We start from the raw sequence: 25,910 nt of genomic DNA, 5'->3' as shown, positions 1-25,910 counted from the left end.
TAGATAGATGTTTAGGTCAAAAAAGGCTATCAGTAGTTAAGTGGATATTCCCAAATTAATGGCCCAAAATTTGATTAACTTCTTTCCTTCATGAATCTCACTGGGCCAAAATCTTACTCTATTAGTTTAGGGACGAGGGGTTTCATTTTTCAGAGTGAGGAATCTATTTTTTTTTTTTTTTTTCTGTAAACAAAATCCTGCCAAAACTTAACATCCCTCCCTCTCTCTGGGCAGGAAGGAAACCTGTACATATAAGTGGGTGGAAGAAAAGAGTTGGGCAGGGAAACAGACTTAATTTTCCAGAGTCCAAGGGATAATTCTAAGTAGTCAGTAAAAATGTGCAAAAAGAAAAGGAGTACTTGTGGCACCTTAGAGACTAACAAATTTATTAGAGCATAAGCTTTCGTGAGCTACAGCTCACTTCATCGGATGCATTTGGTGGAAAAAACAGAGGAGAGATTTATATACACACACACAGAGAACATGAAACAATGGGTTAATCATACACACTGTAAGGAGAGTGATCACTTAAGATAAGCCATCACCCACAGCAGGGGGGGGAAAGGAGGAAAACCTTCCATGGTGACAAGCAGGTAGGCTAATTCCAGCAGTTAACAAGAATATCAGAGGAACAGTGGGGGGTGGGGTGGGGGGGAGAAATACCATGGGGAAATAGTTTTACTTTGTGTAATGACTCATCCATTCCCAGTCTCTATTCAAGCCTAAGTTAATTGTATCCAGTTTGCAAATTAATTCCAATTCAGCACTCTCTCGTTGGAGTCTGTTTTTGAAGCTTTTTTGTTGAAGGATAGCCACTCTTAGGTCTGTGATCGAGTGACCTGAGAGATTGAAGTGTTCTCCAACTGGTTTTTGAATGTTATAATTCTTGACGTCTGATTTGTGTCCATTCATTCTTTTACGTAGAGACTGTCCAGTTTGGCCAATGTACATGGCAGAGGGGCATTGCTGGCACATGATGGCATATATCACATTGGTAGATGCACAGATGAACGAGCCTCTGATAGTGTGGCTGATGTGATTAGGCCCTATGATGGTATCCCCTGAATACTGCTGGAATTAGCCTACCTGCTTGTCACCATGGAAGGTTTTCCTCCTTTCCCCCCCCTGCTGTGGGTGATGGCTTATCTTAAGTGATCACTCTCCTTACAGTGTGTATGATAAACCCATTGTTTCATGTTCTCTGTGTGTGTGTGTGTATATAAATCTCTCCTCTGTTTTTTCCACCAAATGCATCCGATGAAGTGAGCTGTAGCTCACGAAAGCTTATGCTCTAATAAATTTGTTAGTCTCTAAGGTGCCACAAGTACTCCTTTTCTTTTTGCGAATACAGACTAACACGGCTGCTACTCTGAAACCTGTCATTATGCAAGGCACTGAATTTAGCCGTATAGAGTGGAAATCTGTCAACTTCATGAAAAAACTCGCACAGATACAGACAGACATCATCTTCCTCTCCAAATGCAAACAGATGGACATCATACCGAAAGGACTGAAGGTAAAAAATCCATTACAATCTACATACCACACAGACTATGCTGACAGCTTGTGCCACACACTCTCAAAGAAACTGCGGAACCACCTGATCAACATCCTCTACAGCAAACAGGGAAAGATTAAGAATGAGCTCTCAAAACTGGATACTCTCATAAAGAACCAACCTTCCACACAAACTTCCTCGTGGCTGGACTTTACAAAAACTAGACAAGCCATTTACAAAACACACTTTGATTCTCTACAAAAGAAAAAGGACACTAAGCTATCTAAACTACTATATGCCACAAGGGGCCACAACAATGGTTCCCGTAACCCACCGAGCAATATTGTTAATCTATCCAACTATACTCTTAGCCCAGCGGAAGAATCTGTCCTATCTCGGGGCCTCTCCTTTTGCCCCTCCACCCCCACAAACATGATACAATTCTGTGGTGACCTAGAATCCTATTTTCGACATCTCAGACTCAAGGAATATTTCCAACACACCTCTGACCAACATATTAACCCACAGAGACCTTCCTGCCAACACTACAAAAAGAAGGATTCTGGGTGGACTCCTCCTGAAGGTCGAAACAGCAGCCTGGATTTCTACATAAACTGCTTCCGCCGACGTGCACGAGCTGAAATTGTGGAAAAGCAGCATCGCTTACCCCATAACCTCAGCCATGCAGAACACAGTGCCATCCACAGCCTCAGAAACAACTCTGACATCATAATCAAAAAGGCTGACAAAGGAGGTGCTGTCGTCATCATGAATAGGTCGGAGTATGAACAAGAGGCTACTAGGCAGCTCTCCAACACCACTTTCTACAAGCCATTACCCTCTGATCCCACTGAGAGTTACCAAAAGAAACTACAGCATTTGCTCAAGAAACTCCCTGAAAAAGCACAAGAACAAATCCGCACAGACACACCCCTGGACCCCCGACCTGGGGTATTCTATCTGCTACCCAAGATCCATAAACCTGGAAATCCTGGACGCCCCATCATCTCAGGCATTGGCACCCTGACAGCAGGATTGTCTGGCTATGTAGACTCCCTCCTCAGGCCCTTCGTTACCAGCACTCCCAGCTATCTTCGAGACACCACCGATTTCCTGAGGAAACTACAGTCCATTGGTGATCTTCCTAAAAACACCATCCTAGCCACTATGGATGTAGAAGCCCTCTACACCAACATTCCACACAAATATGGACTACAAGCCGTCAGCAACAGTATCCCCGATACTGTCACGGCTAACCTGGTGGCAGAACTTTGTGACTTTGTCCTGACCCATAACTATTTCACATTTGGTGACAATGTATACCTTCAAATCAGCGGCACTGCGATGGGTACCCGCATGGCCCCACAGTATGCCAACATTTTTATGGCTGACTTAGAACAATGCTTCCTCAGCTCTCGTCCCCTAATGCCCCTACTCTACTTGCGCTACATTGATGACATCTTCATCATCTGGACCCATGGAAAAGAAGCCCTTGAGGAATTCCACCATGATTTCAACAATTTCCATCCCACCATCAACCTCAGCCTGGACCAGTCCACACAAGAGATCCACTTCCTGGACACTACGGTGCTAATAAGCGATGGTCACATAAACAGCACCCTATATCGGAAACCTACTGACCGCTATTCCTACCTACATGCCTCTAGCTTTCATCCAGATCATACCACTCGATCCATTGTCTACAGCCAAGCTCTACGATATAACCGCATTTGCTCCAACCCCTCAGACAGAGACAAACACCTACAAGATCTCTATCATGCATTCCTACAACTACAATACCCACCTGCTGAAGTGAAGAAACAGATTGACAGAGCCAGAAGAGTACCCAGAAGTCACCTACTACAGGACAGGCCCAACAAAGAAAATAACAGAACGCCACTAGCCATCACCTTCAGCCCCCAACTAAAACCTCTCCAACGCATCATCAAGAATCTACAACCTTTCCTTAAGGACGACCCATCACTCTCACAGATCTTGGGAATAAGGCCAGTCCTTGCTTACAGACAGCCCCCCAATCTGAAGCAAATACTCACCAGCAACCACACACCACACAACAGAACCACTAACCCAGGAACCTATCCTTGCAACAAAGCCCGTTGCCAACTCTGTCCACATATCTATTCAGGGGACACCATCATAGGGCCTAATCACATCAGCCACACTATCAGAGGCTCGTTCACCTGCGCATCTACCAATGAGATATATGCCATCATGTGCCAGCAATGCCCCTCTGCCATGTACATTGGCCAAACTGGACAGTCTCTACGTAAAAGAATGAATGGACACAAATCAGACGTCAAGAATTATAACATTCAAAAACCAGTTGGAGAACACTTCAATCTCTCTGGTCACTCTATTACAGACCTAAGAGTGGCTATCCTTCAACAAAAAAGCTTCAAAACCAGACTCCAACAAGAGACTGCTGAATTGGAATTAATTTGCAAACTGGATACAATTAACTTAGGCTTGAATAGAGACTGGGAATGGATGAGTATTACACAAAGTAAAACTATTTCCCCATGGTATTTCTCCCCCCCACCCCACCCCCCACTGTTCCTCTGATATTCTTGTTAACTGCTGGAATTAGCCTACCTTGCTTGTCACCATGAAAGGTTTTCCTCCTTTCCCCCCCCCCTGCTGCTGGTGATGGCTTATCTTAAGTGATCACTCTCCTTACAGTGTGTATGATAAACCCATTGTTTCATGTTCTCTGTGTGTGTATATAAATCTCTCCTCTGTTTTTTTCCACCAAATGCATCCGATGAAGTGAGCTGTAGCTCACGAAAGCTTATGCTCTAATAAATTTGTTAGTCTCTAAGGTGCCACAAGTACTCCTTTTCTTTTTGCGAATACAGACTAACACGGCTGCTACTCTGAAACCAGTAAAAATGTGGCACTTTAAAATTGAAATATTTTGTCTGTGTCTTCATTAACCATTGAGAGAATGCTGAATGATCAGCCAGTTTTTCTTGATGAAGGCTGTAATGTAGTGGCTTCAGTTGTAGTAGTATTTCTAGTGTTGTAGCACCCAGGATTTAGAATCCCATTGTGCTAGGCACTGTACAAATGCATAATAAAACAATAGACCCGGGGTAGGCAACCTATTGCACATGCGCCAAAGGCGGCACGCGAGCTGATTTTCAGTGGCACTCACCTGGCTACTGGTCCGGGGGGATCTGCATTTTTATTTGATTTTAAATGAAGTTTCTTAAACATTTTAAAAACTTTATTTACTTTACATACAACAATAGTTTAGTTATATATTATAGACTTATAGAAAGAGACCTTCTAAAAACATTAAAATGTATTACTGGCACACGAAATCTTAAATTGGAGTGAATAAATGAAGACTTGGTACACCACTTCTGAAAGGTTGCCGACCCCTGCAATAGACAATCTAAAAGTAAGAGAAGACAACAGGTAGAATCAGACAAGTGAGGAAGCATAAAGAAAGAGTAGTATATAATAAGCATCTCAGCATACCAGCTACCTAGTAGTTCTCAAGTAGAATAAATTCACATAATCAGAGGACAAATGCTTGTATTGACTCCATCCCTATAGCATATGAATGCTTGCCAAATTAAACTGAAAATAAGTGGCTTTATTCCATCCCAGTTTGCAGGAGAAATACCTTGATTAAGTCATTATGTGTAACTGGTTGGGAAAGCAAAGTCATAGATGTTGTGGGGCATATATCTTTCATGTATGCTTTTCATATACTTGAGAGCCAAACTAAATCAGATAGTTAGTCCTTGTAATCCAGAGTTTTTGTTTCTGACTGTGGCTAGTATTCAATACTTTAGAGGAAGATGCAAGAAAGTTCATAATACCCAGTTATTAAGTAACCTGTCCAGGTGGAAACTTTTTTTCCTAACCCCAGACAGTTAGTGGCTGGCCTGTACCTTGAAGCATGAGGATTTATACATTTTCATTCTGTATTATGACTGGATATGATGACTTAATCAACAGCTAAATGATATCTTATAATTTTAATTAAATTATTTGCAATGAACTGTTCTGTTTATATTTATAGCCAAGATCTTATGAAACTAAAAATCAGTTAATCATATTTGATTATCTTCATATAATCCCCAGTGCACTTGTGTGGGTTTGATAATTCCATTTGACTTCTTCCCTCACTTTTAAAAACAATTTAATCCAATGGTACCAGAGGAAACTTTTCCTCTTGTGTCCCCCCCACCCACCAGAAGTAATGGAATGTGCCTGTGTCCCCCATGCCGTGTGTGGAGTCATAGCCTGGCCAGGGACTGTAGCCAGAAGTGGGAGTGGAGGACTAGCGGCCAGGAGTGGGGGCAGGGCCAGGGTGGAGCTGGGGGCAGAGCGGGGCTGGGTGGTGCTCCCTCCTCCATAGGGGCAGGCCCAGGTCCCGCTGCACCCCCTGGACGTTCCTCCATGCCCCCTAGGAGGGCATGCCCCACAGTTTGGGGACCACTTGTTTAATCAGTGGGAATGGGTGCATTGGGAACTCTTCTTTTATAGCACTGCAGACATACGAAAATCTAGCAAATGGATACACCTCTTGGTAAAGCAGAAAATATAGTGCCTTTTTCTCATTACCCATAATTACAACTTGGACTTAAAAAATGCTACAAATCAATCCAGTGTGGAGTATCTATATGGATCTCATTTAAATCTTCAGAGGCTGTTGAAAACCATGATTACATTGCATCTTCAGCATCATATGAATGGAATTAGAATCCATTATGTGACATCTAATAATGACTACACCTTTTCTAAATCACTAAAATCCTGGTCTCCTTTAGTTACCTTTTTTCAGCTTTGAGGTTGATCAATTGGGGAGCGTTCAGAGAAGAGTCATGAGAATGATTAAAGGATTAGAAAACATGCCCTTCAAATTGCTCAGTCTATTTAGTTTACCAGTGAGAAAGCTAAGGGATGACTTGATTACATGTACTTGATAAGTACCTACACAGGGAACCAATATTTGATAATGGGCTTTTCAGGCTAGTAGAGGTTTCAGAGTAGCAGCTGTGTTAGTCTGTATTCGCAAAAAAAAAAGGAGTACTTGTGGCACTTTAGAGCCTGACAAATTTATTTGAGCATAAGCTTTCGTGAGCTACAGCTCACTTCATCGGATGCATCGAATGCATCCGATGAAGTGAGCTGTAGCTCACGAAAGCTTATGCTCAAATAAATTTGTCAGTCTGGTAGAGAAAGATATAAGGTGAGCCAATGCCTGGAAGTTGAAGCTGGATAAATTCAGACTGGAAATAAGGCAAACATTTTTAACAGTGTGGGTAGCTAGCCATGGGTACAATTTACAAAAGTTGTGGTGGATTCTCAATCACTGGCAATTTTTAAATCAAGGTTGGATTTTTTCTAAAATATATGCTCTAAAAAACATTTTGGGGGAATTCTATGGATTGTGTTAAACAGGTGGTCCAACTAGATGATCATAATGGGCCCCTTCTGACCTTCAGAATCTATTAAATCTTTGCCACAAATCTCACACACTACTGAAACAATTATCAGAGGGGTAGCCATGTTAGTCTGGATCTGTAAAAGCGGCAAAGAGTCCTGTGGCACCTTATAGACTAACAGATGTATTGGAGCATAAGCTTTCGTGGGTGAATACCCACTTCGTCGGATGCATGAAACAATGTAAATCAAGAAGAAAGCTTTAAAAAGGCATGTAGGTAATATATGGTTTAGAGTGCATCATGATATGCAAAATGTGTAAATTACAGTTCTTTATCTGCTTCTTACAGATTCAGATGTTCTTGGGGAAAATTCAAATGGTGACTCTCTGCTAGAGTGGCTGAACACATTTCGTCGTACGGGAAATGCTACTCGCAGTGGACAGAGTGGGAACCAAACTTGGAGAGCTGTGAGTCGGACAAATCCAAATAGCGGGGAATTCCGGTTTAGTCTTGAAATCAACATAAATCATGAACATAATAGTTTTGAAGCTTCTGGTGATGAATATATGGACATTTCACACTTGGATACTAGCACAATGCATATGGACAATCGACATCAAAGAGCAGTCAGTCCTGTAGCTACACGAACTAGGAGCAGGACATCAAGAGATTCTCATGGTGAAACTTCTAACACTGCAAGAACCAGAACTGTGAGAAGTTCTGTGGTACAAAGTGCTGAAGAAACCTCTTCTCCTGTCTTGGGAAGGCTCAGAAGCAGAACTAGGGAGTCAACAGGCCTTTACAGAACAAGAAGCACTGCACGTAATATTTCTTCAGATACTGGTGAACACAGTGTTGTTAGGCGAAGGGAAATGCAAGAAACAGTCACATCCGCTGGTCTCCAGAGAGGTAGAGCTAGAGCTAATGTTCATATGAGTAGAAGACAAAGACTAGGAATTCTAAGGTTAAGATCTACCTTGAGTAGTCGAAGCCGTTCTCCACTGCAAAGACAAGATGACTCTACTAATTCTGAGGAGCAGAGTCTGAGGCAAAGTAGGAATTTACAGCAAATCTCTAGAAGGTCTACTAGGAGATATACAGCTCAGCCTCCCTCTGAGCCAGATGAACAAACAGTAGGTAGCACACAGACACCACAATTTTTTAATTCAGCCCCAACATTAGGAATAACATTGGAAGAGGATGAATCTAGTAGATCAACAGCTGCAGTTAGAAGACATCCAACTATTACACTAGATCTTCAGGTAAGAAGAATTCGTCCTGGGGAAAATAGAGATAGGGAGAGTATTGCTAGTAGAACACGCTCTAGAGTGGGAATAGCAGAAAACACAGTTACTTTCGAAAGTGATAGTGGTGGATTTCGCCGTACAATTTCCCGATCAGAACGTGCAGGTATACGAACCTACGTTAGCACTATAAGGATACCTCTTCGTAGAATTTCAGAAACTGGTGTTGGTGAACCTTCATCAGTGGCTCTTCGATCAATTCTAAGGCAAATTATGACTGGTTTTGGAGAACTAAGCTCCTTAATGGAGACTGAATCAAATTCAGAAATTCAAAGGGGCAGTCAGCACTTATTAGATATACAATCAGAGGTGAATAACTCACACACAGTAAATGATAATAGTGAATTAAGTGAGACTTCAGTTAGGCATAGATATGTTGAAGAAGGTAGTAGTGAAACAAATGGAGAGAATGATGGGACTCAACATTATAGTCTCAATAATGAAAATCGGGAAAGCAGACAGTCTCAAGAGGCAAACAGCTTGGTTGAAAATGGAACACTGCCCATTCTTCGACTTGCACATTTCTTCTTGCTAAATGAAGATGATGACGACGAGCACTTGAGAGGTTTAACCAAAGAGCAGATTGACAATCTGTCTACCCGGAACTATGGGGACAGCCACACAGAGAGTGAAATAAGTAAAACATGTAGTGTTTGTATCAACGAATATGTAACAGGGAACAAGCTAAGGCAGTTACCATGCATGCATGAGTTTCATATTCATTGTATTGATCGCTGGCTTTCTGAAAATTCTACTTGCCCAATTTGTCGGCAGCCTGTATTAGGGACTAACGCAGCAGACAATGGATAAAGTTATTTATATTGTTTAGTATTCAATGAATTGCTATATTTATGGTGAGCCAAATAGGATGAATTATAATTTGGATAAAGGTACATTTGCGTGGAGATTTTTGTTTGACTTGTTTAAAGATACAGTATAGGAAAGTTGCCTAAACTTAGTGTAAATACTATGTTTTTCCTTCCAAAGCGCAGATCTAGTAGTATGTGTAGAGCCAAATGATCTTAATAAAATTTATATTTTTTTAGGTAATATTTTTATGCTAAGCACTTTTGTATATATAGAAATGTAATAGTTAATCAGTCCTACTAAATGTATGTTTGTTTTTAACAGTGGACTCACTTTATTTAGATTACACATGGTTTCACACAGGCTTGCTACTGTGTTGAGAAATCGGTGTCTAAATAGCCATTCATTAGCTTTTTGTTCTAAGAACAATTTCTTTTACAGAAGGATATCTTGCTAGACATGTTTGCTAAAGATATTTAAGTTACTTGAAATGCTCAATTTAATACACAGTATATTTTTTTAATATTGAAATATCCTTTCTGAAAACCTGCAAGTTTGGTTCTATTTAAGCTTCTTTATAGCAATTTTTGCATGTGGTTTTACACAATGCTTAATGTTGACAAGTTCTTATTTGAAAGTGGATTGGATTAGTGACATTTTGAAATGTACATAGTTCTATGCAGTGTCTCTGACAATTATTGTCTTCCAATAGACAGCAGTCAGATGAGTCAAAATGACAATTCTAAGAATGCCTGCCTCATTTGAACATAAACACTTGTTGAAAAAATAATAAACGTTAAAGAAGCTTTTATGCAACTTAAAATTATTTAATCCTAGTGTAACAGGTTTCCCCTGGGGTGCCACCTGGAAGTGGGGTACCACTGAGCCCTCTGATCCACCAGTCTGGGCTCCCTCTCACACTGTTGTGATAAGCTGCAGACACGCTCCTGGTCTTACACTTGCACCAGCATACGCACGTAGGGACACACCCAGCTGCAGTTACATGCAGGATCTCTGACTAGCCACTGAACGAACCAACAGTAGAAAGGCTAAAGCCAAGGTAACTCTCAGCTCTCCAGGCATGTGCTCCCTCTAAAGCATAAACCCAAAATTATATTATTTTGAGCTGTACAGGGAACTGTACAGCATAAGTTTATAGAGTTCGCTCCCTCCCCTCCCTCAGTGTGGAGAGGAATATGCAACATCTTCTCTGAGCTAAGATTCCCAGGCACTTTAGTCCAAAATCTCTGGTTTAGATTAAAACATAAACTTTATTAATTACAAAAGATAGCTTTTAAGTGATTGAGTGATAGCAAACAGATCAAAGCAGATTACCTAGCAAATAAACAAAAACATAACCTAAGCTTAATATACAGTACTAGATAGATTGGATATGAATAGCAGATGGTACAGGCAGACTTGTAGATTCTTAAGGCACAAGCTGCATTAGCTTTACAACTTGGGTTCCTCAGGTCTTCATACACAGGCTAGAAATCCCTTTACCCTGGGTCGAGCACTTCCTCCAGTTCAGTATTTGTTCCTCAGGTGTTTCCAGGAGTCTTCTTGTGTGGGGAGTGAAGAACACCAGATGATGTCACTCCCTGCCTTACATAGCTTTAGCATATGGCGGAAACCCTTTGTTTCAAAACTTGGTTTGTGGAAATATACTGACATCCCAAGATGGAGTCCAGAGACATGTGGTCTGGTCACATGACCTTACATATCTTGCTGAGTTATAGCAGTCATTACTTACAGGTTGTCTAGAATGTTCACAGGAAGGTTGTTTTTCCAGGGTCCATTGTCTTTGCTGATGGGCCATCAGCACTGTCCGGCCTCTTCGTTGTTGTACCAGAAAGGCTAGTTGTGGGTGTCCCCCAGAGTAAGCACGATTGAAATACAGATACATAGTCAATATTCCTAACTTTAGATACAAAAATGATACATATACAAATAAGATAATCATATTCAGCAATTCATAACTTTTCCAATGACCTTTCACATGACCCATCTTGCACAAAATATATCATAATTATGCTATAATCATATAATATCACTATGAAGAATATGGGGCGCAGTGTCACACCTAGCTCATGTTTCTTTTTAAGACATTTTAATTTGAAGATGGAAAAAACTGGCATGATTTCTAGATCCTACTTGAAATTACATATTTATTGTGTTTTTTGTATAAAAACACAAAGATTTACAATATTAGTTCTCTTAAAGATAACTCTCTCTGATGACCAATTGGCAAGACACTAAAAGTAAAAAGAAATCTAAGCTTCCTTCCCAAAATCCTGTATAATTGGACCTTAAAACTTAAGCCAATAACTTATAAAGTCATAAAATTGCAACAAACAAAACAAAATGAAGGCTTCATGTGAATCACTATTGCATCATATTCCATAGGCTGGGAGAAAGATATTCCTAATGTATGACAGTTACACTGAAGTTAAGCCTAGCTTCCTTTGTTCCAGGTGTGTGTAGACATACACAACTGTAACAGAATATGGATATGTGTACATTGACTTTAATGGAAGCTTTAATGTGCATTTCAGAGCAGGTCTGGCTCATTTTCAAAATTCTTTCAAGTCTGTATGAAGCACTGGAATTTTAGGGTATGTCTACACTAGATGTACTATAGCAGCTGTAATTTGGACACTTACTACAGTGACAGAAGGGGTTCTTCCATTCCTGTAGTAAATCCATCTCTGAGAGGCCATAGCTAGATTGATGGAAGAATTATTCCATTGACCTAGCACTGCATGCTGGGGCTTAGGTTGTCTTAACTACGTCTCTCGGGTGTGAATTATTCATATCTTTAACCGCCGAAGCTAAGTCTTTAAAATCTCATGCACTTTAGCTTAGCACAATTCTCAAAGAAATCTTGTAAATTAAACCATATACTGAGTTTACAAGCTCTCTATGCAAGATGCATTATGCCTTTTCTTATATAGAAAAAGCAAATCACCACCATAAACACAGGATGGGTTTTGCTGTGAAAAACTCATTAGCACCCACAGTCAAATGTTCCATTGCAACATCAGAACATATTTCACTAAGAATATCAGCCACAGGTGGCTTTGCCAACATCCTCAGTACATGTGTCCCAACACTTCCCTCCATCTCTGAGAGAAGGACTTGTTCCATCAGCAACTCAATAGTATCATCAGTAAGCTACTACCAGCTAAGTGACTATTTATTGGGATACTCTATCTACTCTAGAGTTGGTTCAGATCATGAGATGTGGCCACTATGCATTTTTCCCACTCCATGATGGCCAATGAATGACAATTGGCAAAGACCCACCGAGGAGTGTGCATTAGCAACATCTACTTCCAGGGTGGTCACTGCCGAAAGGTCTCATGAAGACACCCCAGATCTGGACACTGGCACCAACTGGATTTAACTATCCTCCGTAGAAAACACCTACAGGATTTTCTCCATACTTGGGGTTTTCACAGTGCAGACAGTGGTACAGACCATGCACTTCTAGTGCACTTCAAAGTAAGGCTTCCTTGAATGTTGATGCATGTAACTGCAATCTTAGCTTTTTACCAAAAGATTGTACAAGATAAAGAGGGGTTTGCAGCATACACTGAAGAAATGCTTCTAATTATGAAGCAAAATGAATAGCATGTCTCTGCCATAACATGAACTTCACTCCTGAGGCGTGATAACCTCACATTGTCTGAAAGTGCATTGCAATGAACAGCAAGGCAATGAGCTCAGTCATGCTTGCTCAATGTATGCGAGAAGGTACAAATGTGTTTGAAAATGGATATCTAAGAAGTATGTATGATGGCATCAAGAAAGCTACAGTCCTTCAGCCAAGAAGACTACCCCACTGAAATCTCTCCAAATAGGAGACATCATCACTGACAAAAGCAAACAGATGCAACACTGGGGGGACAATATCTCAAACTCTGTTCAAGTAAAACCAAAAAGAAAAGGAGTACTTGTGGCACCTTAGAGACTAACAAATTTATTAGAGCATAAGCTTTCGTGAGCTACAGCTCACTTCATCGGATGCATTTGGTGGAAAAAACAGAGGAGAGATTTATATACACACACAGAGAACATGAAACAATGGGTTTATCATACACACTGTAAGGAGAGTGATCACTTAAGATAAGCCATCACCAGTAGCAGGGGGGGGAAAGGAGGAAAACCTTTCATGGTGACAAGCAAGGTAGGCTAATTCCAGCAGTTAACAAGAATATCAGAGGAACGGTGGGGGGTGGGGTGGGGGGGAGAAATACCATGGGGAAATAGTTTTACTTTGTGTAATGACGCATCCATTCCCAGTCTCTATTCAAGCCTAAGTTAATTGTATCCAGTTTGCAAATTAATTCCAATTCAGCAGTCTCTCGTTGGAGTCTGTTTTTGAAGCTTTTTTGTTGAAGGATAGCCACTCTTAGGTCTTAATCGAGTGACCAGAGAGATTGAAGTGTTCTCCAACTGGTTTTTGAATGTTATAATTCTTGACATCTGATTTGTGTCCATTCATTCTTTTACGTAGAGACTGTCCAGTTTGGCCAATGTACATGACAGAGGGGCATTGCTGGCACATGATGGCATATATCACATTAGTAGATGCGCAGGTGAACGAGCCTCTGATAGTGTGGCTGATGTGATTAGGCCCTATGATGGTATCCCCTGAATAGATATGTGGACAGAGTTGGCAACGGGCTTTGTTTCAAGGATAGGTTCCTGGGTTAGTGGTTCTGTTGTGTGGTGTGTGGTTGCTGGTGAGTATTTGCTTCAGATTGGGGGGCTGTCTGTAAGCAAGTACTGGCCTGTCTCCCAAGATCTGTGAGAGTGATGGGTCGTCCTTCAGGAAAGGTTGTAGATCCTTGATGATGCGTTGGAGAGGTTTTAGTTGGGGGCTGAAGGTGATTTCCATCCCACCATCAACCTCAGCCTGGACCAGTCCACACAAGAGATCCACTTCCTGGACACTACGGTGCTAATAAGCGATGGTCACATAAACAGCACCCTATATCGGAAACCTACTGACCGCTATTCCTACCTACATGCCTCTAGCTTTCATCCAGATCATACCACTCGATCCATTGTCTACAGCCAAGCTCTACGATATAACCGCATTTGCTCCAACCCCTCAGACAGAGACAAACACCTACAAGATCTCTATCATGCATTCCTACAACTACAATACCCACCTGCTGAAGTGAAGAAACAGATTGACAGAGCCAGAAGAGTACCCAGAAGTCACCTACTACAGGACAGGCCCAACAAAGAAAATAACAGAACGCCACTAGCCATCACCTTCAGCCCCCAACTAAAACCTCTCCAACGCATCATCAAGAATCTACAACCTTTCCTTAAGGACGACCCATCACTCTCACAGATCTTGGGAATAAGGCCAGTCCTTGCTTACAGACAGCCCCCCAATCTGAAGCAAATACTCACCAGCAACCACACACCACACAACAGAACCACTAACCCAGGAACCTATCCTTGCAACAAAGCCCGTTGCCAACTCTGTCCACATATCTATTCAGGGGACACCATCATAGGGCCTAATCACATCAGCCACACTATCAGAGGCTCGTTCACCTGCGCATCTACCAATGTGATATATGCCATCATGTGCCAGCAATGCCCCTCTGCCATGTACATTGGCCAAACTGGACAGTCTCTACGTAAAAGAATGAATGGACACAAATCAGACGTCAAGAATTATAACATTCAAAAACCAGTTGGAGAACACTTCAATCTCTCTGGTCACTCTATTACAGACCTAAGAGTGGCTATCCTTCAACAAAAAAGCTTCAAAAACAGACTCCAACAAGAGACTGCTGAATTGGAATTAATTTGCAAACTGGATACAATTAACTTAGGCTTGAATAGAGACTGGGAATGGATGAGTATTACACAAAGTAAAACTATTTCCCCATGGTATTTCTCCCCCCCACCCCACCCCCCACTGTTCCTCTGATATTCTTGTTAACTGCTGGAATTAGCCTACCTTGCTTGTCACCATGAAAGGTTTTCCTCCTTTCCCCCCCCCCTGCTGCTGGTGATGGCTTATCTTAAGTGATCACTCTCCTTACAGTGTGTATGATAAACCCATTGTTTCATGTTCTCTGTGTGTGTATATAAATCTCTCCTCTGTTTTTTCCACCAAATGCATCCGATGAAGTGAGCTGTAGCTCACGAAAGCTTATGCTCTAATAAATGTGTTAGTCTCTAAGGTGCCACAAGTACTCCTTTTCTTTTTGCGAATACAGACTAACACGGCTGCTACTCTGAAACAAGTAAAACCACTGTTTCTGAAGTAGCACTACATGTAACCCCCAGGCTCCAGACTGTCAAAAGCTTGATATAGCACCATGTATAAATGAACTTGAAAAGGCAATCATCTCCTTAGCACCAGGAAAGGCTACAGGTAAAGATGGAATTTCATCTGAAGTACTGAAACAAAGAGGACAGGGTATGCTTAAACATCTGCACAATGTCTGCTTACCTTCTGGAGGAAGGAAAGGGTACCACAAGATGTGAAGGATGCCAACTTCATAAGGCTGTATAAAAACAAAGGAGATGGAAGTGATTGGAACCACTGCAGAGGAATCGCTCTCCCTTGCATTGCTGGCAAGGCATTTGCATAGGTCAGTTTCAAAAGACTGCAGGTTCTTACAGAACATGTATATCCAGACACACAGGATGCCTTTCATGGGGGTAGATCAGTTATCAATATGCTCTTCACACTAATGCAATCACATGAAGAGTGTCAAGAACAAGGAAAACCTCTCTATGTGGCCTTCATAGATCTTAAAAAGGTGTTTGACATGGTCAGTGGAAAGGGCCTTTTCCAGTTGCTAGAGCAAAGAGGTTGCTCCCCAGTCCTCAATCTGATGTCATCATCATTGAAGGATTGAATGAAGGCTACAGTCCAGTGTGATGATGCTCAGTCTGACAGCTTTCTGAACCTCTGGTGTCAAATGTATGTGTTTTTGGCACTCTTCAGTATATTCTCCTCTTTGAGGTTTTGTCATGTTTTCTCATCTAGCACGAAGGGTGTACATCTCCACACAAGTCAATCACCTGCTGATAACATAATTTCTTTTCATTGATGACGCAGTGCTTGTCACACACAGCGAAGAGGAGCATCAGCAACTTGGCTATAGCTTTGTGCTAGATTGTGATGAATTTGGAGTAACCATCGGTCTAAAGAAGACTAATTATGACACTAGGTGTCTAGACTGCACCAGAAGTTTTAATAGCTAGGATCATGTTAGACATTGTGCACAAGTTCTGGTATATAGGATCAACTGCATCAGATAACTTATTTTTGGAAGATGAGCTTAATTTGGCCACTACATTCAGCCAGCTGACAAAGCTCATGAGGAATAACAAGAAACTGACATTAAACAGCAAGATACAGGTCTACCAGATGTGCATTTTGAGCACACGGCTGTATGGTGGCAAGACAGGACCATCTATAGCAGGCATGAGAGGAAGTTAAACCCCTTCCACACCCACTGTCTTTGCCATATTCTAAATACCAAATGGCAAATCAAAGTTCCTGGCACCAAAGTACTTGAGGAAGCAAAATTACCGAGTCTAATCACTATTCTCAAACACAGACATCTCCATTGGATTGGTCATCTGCACCAGATGGACACATTCCAAAGGATCACCTATATGGAGAACCTGCACATGTTTCAAAGCCATTGGGCAGACCTAGGTTCAAGTTCAAGGATTCTTGCAAGAGGGACTTGAAAACTTTTGACGTTGATACCACAAACGGGGAAGATGTAGCTAGCAACACCTTACACTGGAGGGCCTTGCTGCACCAGGGAGTCAGAGGCTGATGAGAGGTGGTTGGCAGAGAGAAAAGTGAAGAGGAAAGCACAGCAGGCCTAAACCTTTAGTAGTGCACTGTCTTCATCTTCTGACCCTGTGCATTATGCCTGCATTGTTTGTGCCCAGAACTGTTTCTCAAGAATTAGACCTTTTAGCCACTCACAGTGTTGCTGTCCGACACACAGTAACTGAACTGCTTTTATGCTTACACCATCGTCTTTCAAGATAGACAGTTACCATTGCATACTGTATGTTCCTGTAATATAATTGTTATAATTTTGCAAGAGATGAAATTTCTAATAATTGCTAAGAGCTGGAGAGTTGGCTTTCACAAATTCAACGTAAGCTATTCTACTTTATTCCCATAAATAGTTCTTTTGTAGAACCTTTATGAAATATAGAGGTGTTTTATCTGTATAAGGATTTGATATAATCTGCCATAATGTGGTTTTAGACACTAATTATGGAAAACAGTACTTCCTCTTTTTCCTTGATGCCATCCTAGTCCTACTAAAATGTGGGGGATTTAAATGTGACTGTCAGCACAGGATTATAGTTTCCTTCCCTAATTTCTGTTAAATGTAATCAACTTCTGCAGCTAAATGTATGTGTGCCTAATACCTCTCCCCATTCTACTCATAAGTCCCCTGTGCAATAAGAACTTCAGTTTTAGAATTTAAAATTGAAAGCAGCCTCACTAGTGAGCCAAGTGGCACATTTGGAGAGGAGATCTGACCTGGCAAAGCCTACCAGTGCTTTGTTAGTAATCAGGATGCTTTCAAGTTTAGTTCTCAACTAGAGTTCTTACAGTATGGGGGCATATAAGAGAGTAGACCAGATCATATGGAGGTTTCCACAGCCATTCTGTCAGCACGGAGCAGGGTGACTTATGGTTGGGGAGTTCGCGGAACACACTAGCATACTGTACTACTCACCCTCACAGCCCCATTTGTGTTGCCAAAAGCAACATATGCCTGGGTGGAGTAGGAAGAGGGAGAGGCCTAGCTATATGCTGCCCCTTGGGTCATGGTGACACTAGAAGTCATGTTAGCTGCTCCACTTACTGCTCGAGCACTAGGTTGGAATCCTGGCCAGCTTTTGTGCATGGATGCAGTAGGAGCAAAGAGAGATTCATTGGGCCTTTGTCCCATGCAGGATTTTGCCACAGTGAGGGAGCAAGAATTTGTTATGCATCCTTAGAAAACAAATGTCTGTCTATGAATGAGCTGCTCTTCATGCACATGCCAAAATGCAGGTGGGGGCTTTCCAACGAAGACATAGGCTTCGATATGAAGATTGATATGTATTTCTGTTATTGTTAGTACAAGTTTGAATTTCCATAGGTATGCATGAAATACGATCTTTCAGTGGGTCTTACAAAAATCACAGCGCTGATTAAAATTACTTCAGAAACTGTGCCTTCTTAATCGACAGAACCACTCTATGTACGTGAAGTCAAGGTTTTAGTATTCAGGTTGTATATGTGAGAATTGGGAAGCCTGTACTGATCAGAGTGTTCCTTGTACATCTTCAAGAGAGTTTAAGAGCCAGTTCCCCACATCCCTGAGCAAATGTATGGAAGACAATTGGGGTTCCACAGCTGTAAATGACAGTATAAGTTGGCTTGATTAACTTTCATTCTGGTTGTGATGGGAGAGGAGAAAAAGACCTAACTTGACTTGCTGACTCCAGCTTGAGTTTGTAGGTCTGGCATTTGAAAGTTGGAAATTATATCTCTTTCCTTCGCAGATAATAATATATTTGCTAGACATGGGGAAGTTGAAAAAAAGCTCACCATGCCATTTAAATATCAGTCTTCAGAATACCGTGGCACCTACACCTCTATTAAAGTCATTAGGAGTTCTACTCCTGAATTCAGTGGAAGCAAGAACAAGCACATCATTTGTTCCTTTTTCAATTGTCTAAGCAACTGATGTTGAGCAGTAGTTGAAGTCTCACCAGCAGTGTAACAGCTGCTTGTTTGATTTGGTGGGTTTGCTCCTGCTGCTAAAAGCTCAAACTCTGAACTTCCTTGTTTTTTATGTTATGCTCTAACTATTTAAATGGTCCCAAATTACTTCTTTGCTGTTGGGTTTCCTTTTCAGAGTCTGTTTAGAAACTTCCTTCTGCCTTCAAATCTTAATGTCTTCTGTTGGAGATTCACTCAGATAGAAACATCTCTTTTTTCATAAGTCTACTCTTCAGGGACTAATTATGGTGATGATCCGTTAGCTCTTTGTATACACACCTCTATTCCTAGATTTTTTTTCTCTCATTTTCAATTATCACAGCCTTCTGTTCCACTAACATATAAAGGATCTCAAAACAAACTGTCCTTCTCCCCAGATTTTTTAAAAATGTATGTAGAAGAGGAATAATCTTACTAAATATAACTTCAACATAAAGCTGCAGTAGCCTTCGCTTATTTGTTTTCTCCACTGAGCTTGGTATCTAAACACAGCCTTACAAAGGTGCCATCTCCCCTAAAGGCAAAAAGAAACCTATAATGTGTAAATTAACACACCTCGGAGACAAATTGTCTGTTCAAGTTTATGCACCAGTAAATGCAGTGTCAAGTATTTTCATGCATCCTGTTTAAATTCAGGAAAATAGTCTAATTAATGCTACAGCCTCATGTCTGCTTGCATATACTGAAGGCATACACAAAAGTAACTGTGTGTAAATGATACTTAATTTGGAAATAGTTGTTCGCTTAGCAACACCACAATTCTCATTTGCAGTATATCAGTCAATTTCTGAGTAGCAGTTGAAAGTCCAAAAGGAGTGGTTCTTATTAGTGGATAATGTAAAAAGAGGTCTGATTTGTTTTCAAAGAGGTTCTTGTTGCCAAATATAGAATCACAGAAATGTAGGACTAGAAGTCATCTAGTCCAGTCCCTTTTCATTCATTCATGTCATTGAGGCATGAGAAGTCTAAGATTTTGTCATGATTATTTTTAGTCAAAGTCAGGGACAGGTCATGGGCAATAAACAAAAATTCACAGGAGCCCATGACCCGTCCCACTTTCACTTAAAAATAATGGGGGGGGGGCTTCTTGTGGTTCCAAGGGCCTCTTCCAGCAACCAGAGATCGCCAGGAACAGAGACCTCCTAGCCATGACCCTTTTTCTTTGGAATGCTTTCTGAGCTAGGGATTGAGAGATGAAATATAGGAAGTACCTCTGGATCATCTATGTGTTACCCCATGAAAGGGGAAATTTGGGAACCAGGCCCAGGGTATGAATTAGGGGGGTGGGGCTTTTAAAAATATTTCTGGACTTATTTAGGTACATTACTGGTTTTAATAAATGTGATTGATGGTAAAGATGTAATTTACAGATTATATTGCTCCATGCAGTCACTTCTAAGCAACATTCCTCAGCTTTAACTTACATAAATGCTTAGTTACTATGACCCTATTCTGATCCACTGCAAGCTCCCATGAGGCCTCAGTAAACACTGAAATATGGAGAGTGCAAGGGGCCTTGTGAGGTTGAGGCTACACCACTTAATACAGCTGTTCTCAAACTGGGTCAGGACCCCAAGTGGGTTGCAATCCCATTTTAATGGGGTTGCCAGGCTGGTGTTAGACTTGCTGGGGCCTAGGGCTGAAACCAAAGCCCGAACCCCCACTGCCTGGGGCTGAAGCCCATGGACTTCTCAGCCCTGGGTGACAGTGCTCGGGCTTTGGCTTCAGCCCTGGGTGGCGGGACTCAGACTACAGGCCCCCTGCCCAAGGCTCAAGCCCTTGGACTTTGGCTTTGCCACCCCCACCCCTATGTGGTGGAGCTCGGGCTTCATTTTTGACACACACCAGGGCAGCGGGACTTGGGCGGCCTCAGGGTTCAGTCCCCCCTCCTGGGGTCGTGTAGTAATTTTTGTTGTCAGAAAGGGGTCGCGGTGCAATGAAGTTTGAGAGCCTCTGGTAATCCTTGCTTTTATGAACATTGCCTGTGGATTCAAAGTCTGCAGTGCTCAATGGGCCATTCCACTTAGTGAGTATAGCCAGCTGGGAAGAGTGAAGCTTTCTAGCAGTTTCAAAAGTAGATGTGGCAAGGTGGGTGTGTGCATTTTGAAGAGAAGGAGCTGTGCAGAAGAGGCCTTGCATTGGCAGCCAAAGGGGAGCCAAGCTAATGAGGGTGATTCCACTTGATGTCAGTATAATTTGTGGAGAATGAATATACTTGTTATGAGGAATCCTAAGCATATAATGGGCTAAGCCTGTAACTTTTTATCTAACCCCCACTTCTGCTCCAATTTATATTTTGGTTGAGTGGATATAACAGAAACAAAGGATGGTTCATATCCAGTTCCATAAAACCAAAACCTGGTGACCAAGGTTTTTCAAGCCCTACATGCAGCATCCTTAACCCATCTCATTGTAAAGGTTCAAACATAGGGGAGGGTCTTACACAAGAATGCAATGAATAAGGCTTAACCCTTGACACATGTTGGGGACACAGGCAGGAAATCAAATACAATAGCTGCCAGTCAGTTACAGGCAGTTAAATATACTGCTGTTCTCAGGCTGGTATAAAATATGACTGCCAAACAAGCAGCGAAACCTAGAAATATCAGAACTTCACTGTTGCTTATAGTGCCTGCAGTACATAAAATAAGTAAATGGACTTCTAAATATAACCACCCTTCCCTGAAGACTTATTGCAACACTTTCATATTGTACTAAAATTAATTCTAGGAATCGAGGCAGTTCCACCATCAGTCCAGAATCCTAGAAATCCAAGAAAGGGCTACAAGAGCTCATCAAGTCCATCCCTTCCTCTGAGGCCAGACCAAGTATACCTAGAAAGAAGTAGCCTCATAAATTAATTCAGGCTGTAGCTGCTCCTAAATTTTATCGCATCAGTAACACAGCATGCTGAATTGCTGAATTTAAATGGTCAACCAGTAATTAATAGACCTTTAACATTTAATTACTGTACAGAAAGAAAGAACATAAATTAGTCTAGGGTTTCCCAACGGATTTAGTTACTAGTGCCATTAAAATGCTCAGGCACTTTTTTAAACAGTTTTGGTTGCATCCCTGGAAATTGTTGCACAAATATGGGCAAAGGAACTGAATTGTTTCTGTAGGAAAGTGGATCAATGAAAAAGGGTGAAAGAGAAAAAACAAGGAACTTCTTGGGTATGGTGTATGGGAAATTATAAAGTATATTCTGGGATGATTTGGGGTTCTGCCTGTACAAGTTATGAGTTCTGGGTGTGATAATGAAGTTACTATGAAAATTGCTGTAGCATGAATGCTCTTCCAGCTATGTGTACCCACCATAGGCTAGCAGGGCTGTGTCACTAGACCACATACAATGGAGGATCATTAGAATTCAATGACCCTATTCAGGTGATAACATCTTGGAACAATGGGTGAATTTAGGCCTAGGAAAAAACAGTTTTACCCTTTATCTGAGGGGAGGCAGGAAGTGGAGAGAGGAATTTACCAGGAGCAGAACAAAGGAAGCCAGGTGAGTCCAATTAGCGGCTTCAATAAAGATTCAAAGGGTAGAAGAGAGATGGATTCTCAGGAAGTTTAGGAAGGAAGGGCATGGATTAGCCAAGGACAGGGATAGGGAGCTAGGGGGAAACTTCATGACTCAGAACCCAAAACCATCTGCAACTGATGGAGCCAGATGGTCTTAGAGGACTCTAACCCCACCCCAAACACTGGTACTGGTACGCCCCTGGCCTTTTCTTGTAACTTGTGGCCCAGTGGTTACAGCATTCACATAGGGGTGTTGGAGACCCAGATTCAGTTCCCCCCTCTGCCTGTTGTAGAGCAGGGATTTGGACTCACATCTCTCACTTTTCCAGAGACTGCCTTAACCATCGGGCTGTTATGGGTTGGGGAGGTCTCAATCGCTCCTTTTGAAGCCATTCCACTTTGTATAAGTACTTAGTGAATGGGCCAGGCAGAGCGAGATTGACTGTATAAGCTGGTGGTTAAACCATTCAGCAGGATGTGGGAGGAGACACACATTCAAATTCTTATTCCAATGTATTTTTATATAAAGTGGAAGGGTTAAACAGGAGAGAGTGAGACCCCCTCCAGAATACCCCATAGCTTAGAGCATTCTCCTGAGGGGTGGGAGACATAGGTTTAAATCCCTGCTCTACATCAGGTGGGGTTGAGGTTCTCCACTTGCTGAGTGAGTGCTTTAAGGGGAGGTGGCACCATCTCCTCTGACCTGGATTTAAGCACGGAGGTCCCCTGGAGAAGAGGTGCTTAGGAAATGCAAAGGACAGAGGTGTAGCCTATTGGTGATCTTAGGTAGCTTCCAGCTCAGCATGTTGTCTTTTATGGATCCCATTCTTAAGGGCCTAACTCTCCCCATGCCTTTTATAGGGAGACTGGGTACCTAACATGGAGTTGAGGACATGGATGGCGGGTGGAGCCACCCTTTGGGGAGGCTAGGCCCCGGCTCTGCCCCTTCCGTCCACGCCCTCCCATGGCCGGAGCCCGAGACCCCTCGCTGCCCCCCTGCCACCCTCCTGCCCAGAGCGCCACCCCTCTCGGCTGCAGGAGCCCTGACCAGCCAAAGCCCTGAGCGCTCCCCCCCGAGCCGGAGGAGCCCCAGACTGGCCGAAGGACCGAACCTCCCTTCCCAGCCACCGCCTGGAGGAGCCTTGGGCTGGCCAAAGCCCCAAGCCCCCCACCCGCAGAGGAGCCTGGGGCTGGCCGCAGCTGTGCCATGTCTCCCCTCCCCTGACCTAACCCACACAGGGGAAAAGCATCTGTTAGAAGATGCTTTTGATATGCCCCATGCAGGTTCCAGGGCAGCTGAGGTGGTATGTGCCTCCTCAGCTGCCCCAGAACCTGCATGGGGCATAATAAAGCAAAAACGTCTCTGCCAAACCCTGCAAATGGGGATCTGGCGGCTGCAGCAGCGTTGGAGGAGACAGAGCCTCCCCTGGCCTATTATACCCACCGCCCATGGTTGAGGATGCCATTAAGTGGCAGGATGGCTAAATTAAGCCATTGCAATGTTGAGCTTAAGTCCACTTTGTGGATCTAAGTCCCCGTTGTGGATCTACACAGGCACCCCCCTGCACTCCTCTCTTTGTGGGAGTGGGCCCTTAGGTTGGAAGTATTTCAGGGCAGGGTCCATGTATTTCTGTATGTTTGTGTTGCACTTAGCACAGCTAGACCCAGATCCTGACAGGACTTTTTGGGTGCTGAAGTTGTCTCAAGTTAATTTTCCTCAATTGATGGGGTACATTTGAATTAACTATATGTGGTTTCCTTTCAGGATGAAAAGGTACAAGAGGCTTGAACAGCAGTAAATCCTTGGGAGGATCCAATAGAGCAAAGGAAGAAGCCATAAAAACTGACACAATACTGACAAGCTCTGAGCCAGTCTATACAGAGCAGTGGTGAAAGCACTCGTGGCAGACTTACATTAGCCCACTGATGGAGTTGCCTTGGTGCATTGCATTGGTGTGAGATTTCCCTAAAGCTGCCAGAGTAGACAAGGCCTTAGGGTTATTACTGACAATTATTTTTAAAACTCATGGCTAAGGGAGCGAGGTACTGTAAATCTGGAGAAAGCAAATATTGACCCAATTTTCAAACAGAGAAAGCAAAGCAGTCCTGGAAATTATATAATAAATCTAACTTATGTTGCTAATATGATGAAAGAACAAATGCTGAGAGAGAAATTAAATATCTGATATTAAACTAAAAGGCAGTTACTTTCATATTTTTGAAATTTAATGGAGGTTTAGAAATATTATTATTTATCTACCTTGGGATTGTACCAGTGTCTATCCTCATACTATCTGAGCACCTTAAGAACATAAGAATGGCCACATTGGGTCTGACCAATAGCCCAGTATTCTGTCTTCTGAAAATGGTTGGTGCAAAAGGTTTCAGAGGAAATGAACAAAATAGGGCAATTATTGAATGATCCATCCCATTGTCCAATCCCATCTTCTGACAGAAAGAGGTTTGGGGACATCCAGAGCATGGGGTTGCATGCCTGACCATCTTGGCTAATAGCTCTTGATAGACGTATTCTCTATGAATTTATCGAATTCTTTTTTAACCCACTTATATTTTTGGCCTTCACAATATCCTCTGGCAACCAGTTCCACAGGTTGACTGTGTGTTGTGTGAAGAAGTACTTTTTTATGTTTGTTTGAAACCTTCTGCCTATGAATTTCATTGCGTGACCCCTGGTTCTTGTGGTATGTGAAGGAGTAAATAACATTTCCCTATTCACTTTCTCCACACCAATCAAGATTTTATAGATTCCTGTCATATCTCACCTTTGTCATCTCTTTTCTAAGATGAACTGTCCCAGTCTTTTAATCTCTCCTTACATGGAAGCTGTTCCGCACCCCTAATCATTTTTATTGCCTTTCTCTGGACTTTTTCCAATTCTAAGATATCTTTTTTTTTTTTTTTTGAGATGGAGTGACCAGAACTGAATGCGATATTCCAGATATGGGTATATAATGGATTTATGTAGTGGCATTCTGATATGATACCTTCTACTTAAACAACTAATTCAAATTGGCATATATAAGTTTAACCATAAGCACAACTGTGTGGTTTGAAAATTGGCTAAATAACAGGGCTTAAATTCAGCCAGAGATGTCCAGAGCAGAGCTCTGGTAAATATTTTCAAACCTGCAAGGCAGAAGCCCTGAGCCCTGGCACACCCCATGAGGCAGAAGCCCCACGACTCCAGGAAATACTCTATAAGAAGTTAAACTCTGCTAAATAATAAATTTTAATGATAAATTGAAAAATATCATCAAGTTGGAGATAGCGCCTACTAGGGTGGTGCAGGGACTGGTATTGCTATCAGCCTTAACAACTTAATTAGTGACCTGGAGGAAGGAGTAAATAGCATGTTCATTAAATTTGCAGAAATGTTACATTAAGGAGCTGTGAGCACTATTCAAAACAAATGTAACATAAAAGAGCCTAGAGTTTAGAAGTATGGGCAGAAAATAATAAAATGAGTTTCCAGCTGGAAAATGCAAGCTCAGTCATCTGGGGAAAACTAATCCAAACTAATGTATGCAAAGAAA

The 25,910-nt window shown here is 42.0% G+C and overlaps 1 protein-coding gene across 7 annotated transcripts in view; it reads left to right on the top strand.

Moving 5' to 3' along the window:
• Window positions 1-24,674, top strand: part of RNF6 (ring finger protein 6) — a 32,470-nt gene extending 7,796 nt beyond the window's left edge. For 4 of the 7 annotated variants that reach the window (XM_038386739.2, XM_043504316.1, XM_038386740.2 and 1 more), the window contains one exon: window positions 7,270-9,841. In XM_038386739.2, the coding sequence (XP_038242667.1) occupies window positions 7,270-9,035 (1,766 nt within the window). In that variant the 3' untranslated portion in view covers window positions 9,036-9,841. Of the gene's footprint in view, window positions 1-5,399; window positions 6,453-7,269; window positions 9,842-16,856; window positions 16,871-24,121 lie in introns of those variants that run through there. The other 3 variants (XR_006277634.1, XM_043504318.1, XM_043504317.1) reach the window with 3 other exon arrangements.
• Window positions 24,675-25,910: the final 1,236 nt, after the last annotated feature.

Source organism: Dermochelys coriacea, chromosome 1 (assembly GCF_009764565.3).
Source record: "Dermochelys coriacea isolate rDerCor1 chromosome 1, rDerCor1.pri.v4, whole genome shotgun sequence".
NCBI classification, from domain to species: domain Eukaryota; kingdom Metazoa; phylum Chordata; order Testudines; family Dermochelyidae; genus Dermochelys; species Dermochelys coriacea.
Note: the sequence above shows the minus strand (reverse complement) of the source record. Positions and strands in the feature narration are given on the sequence as shown.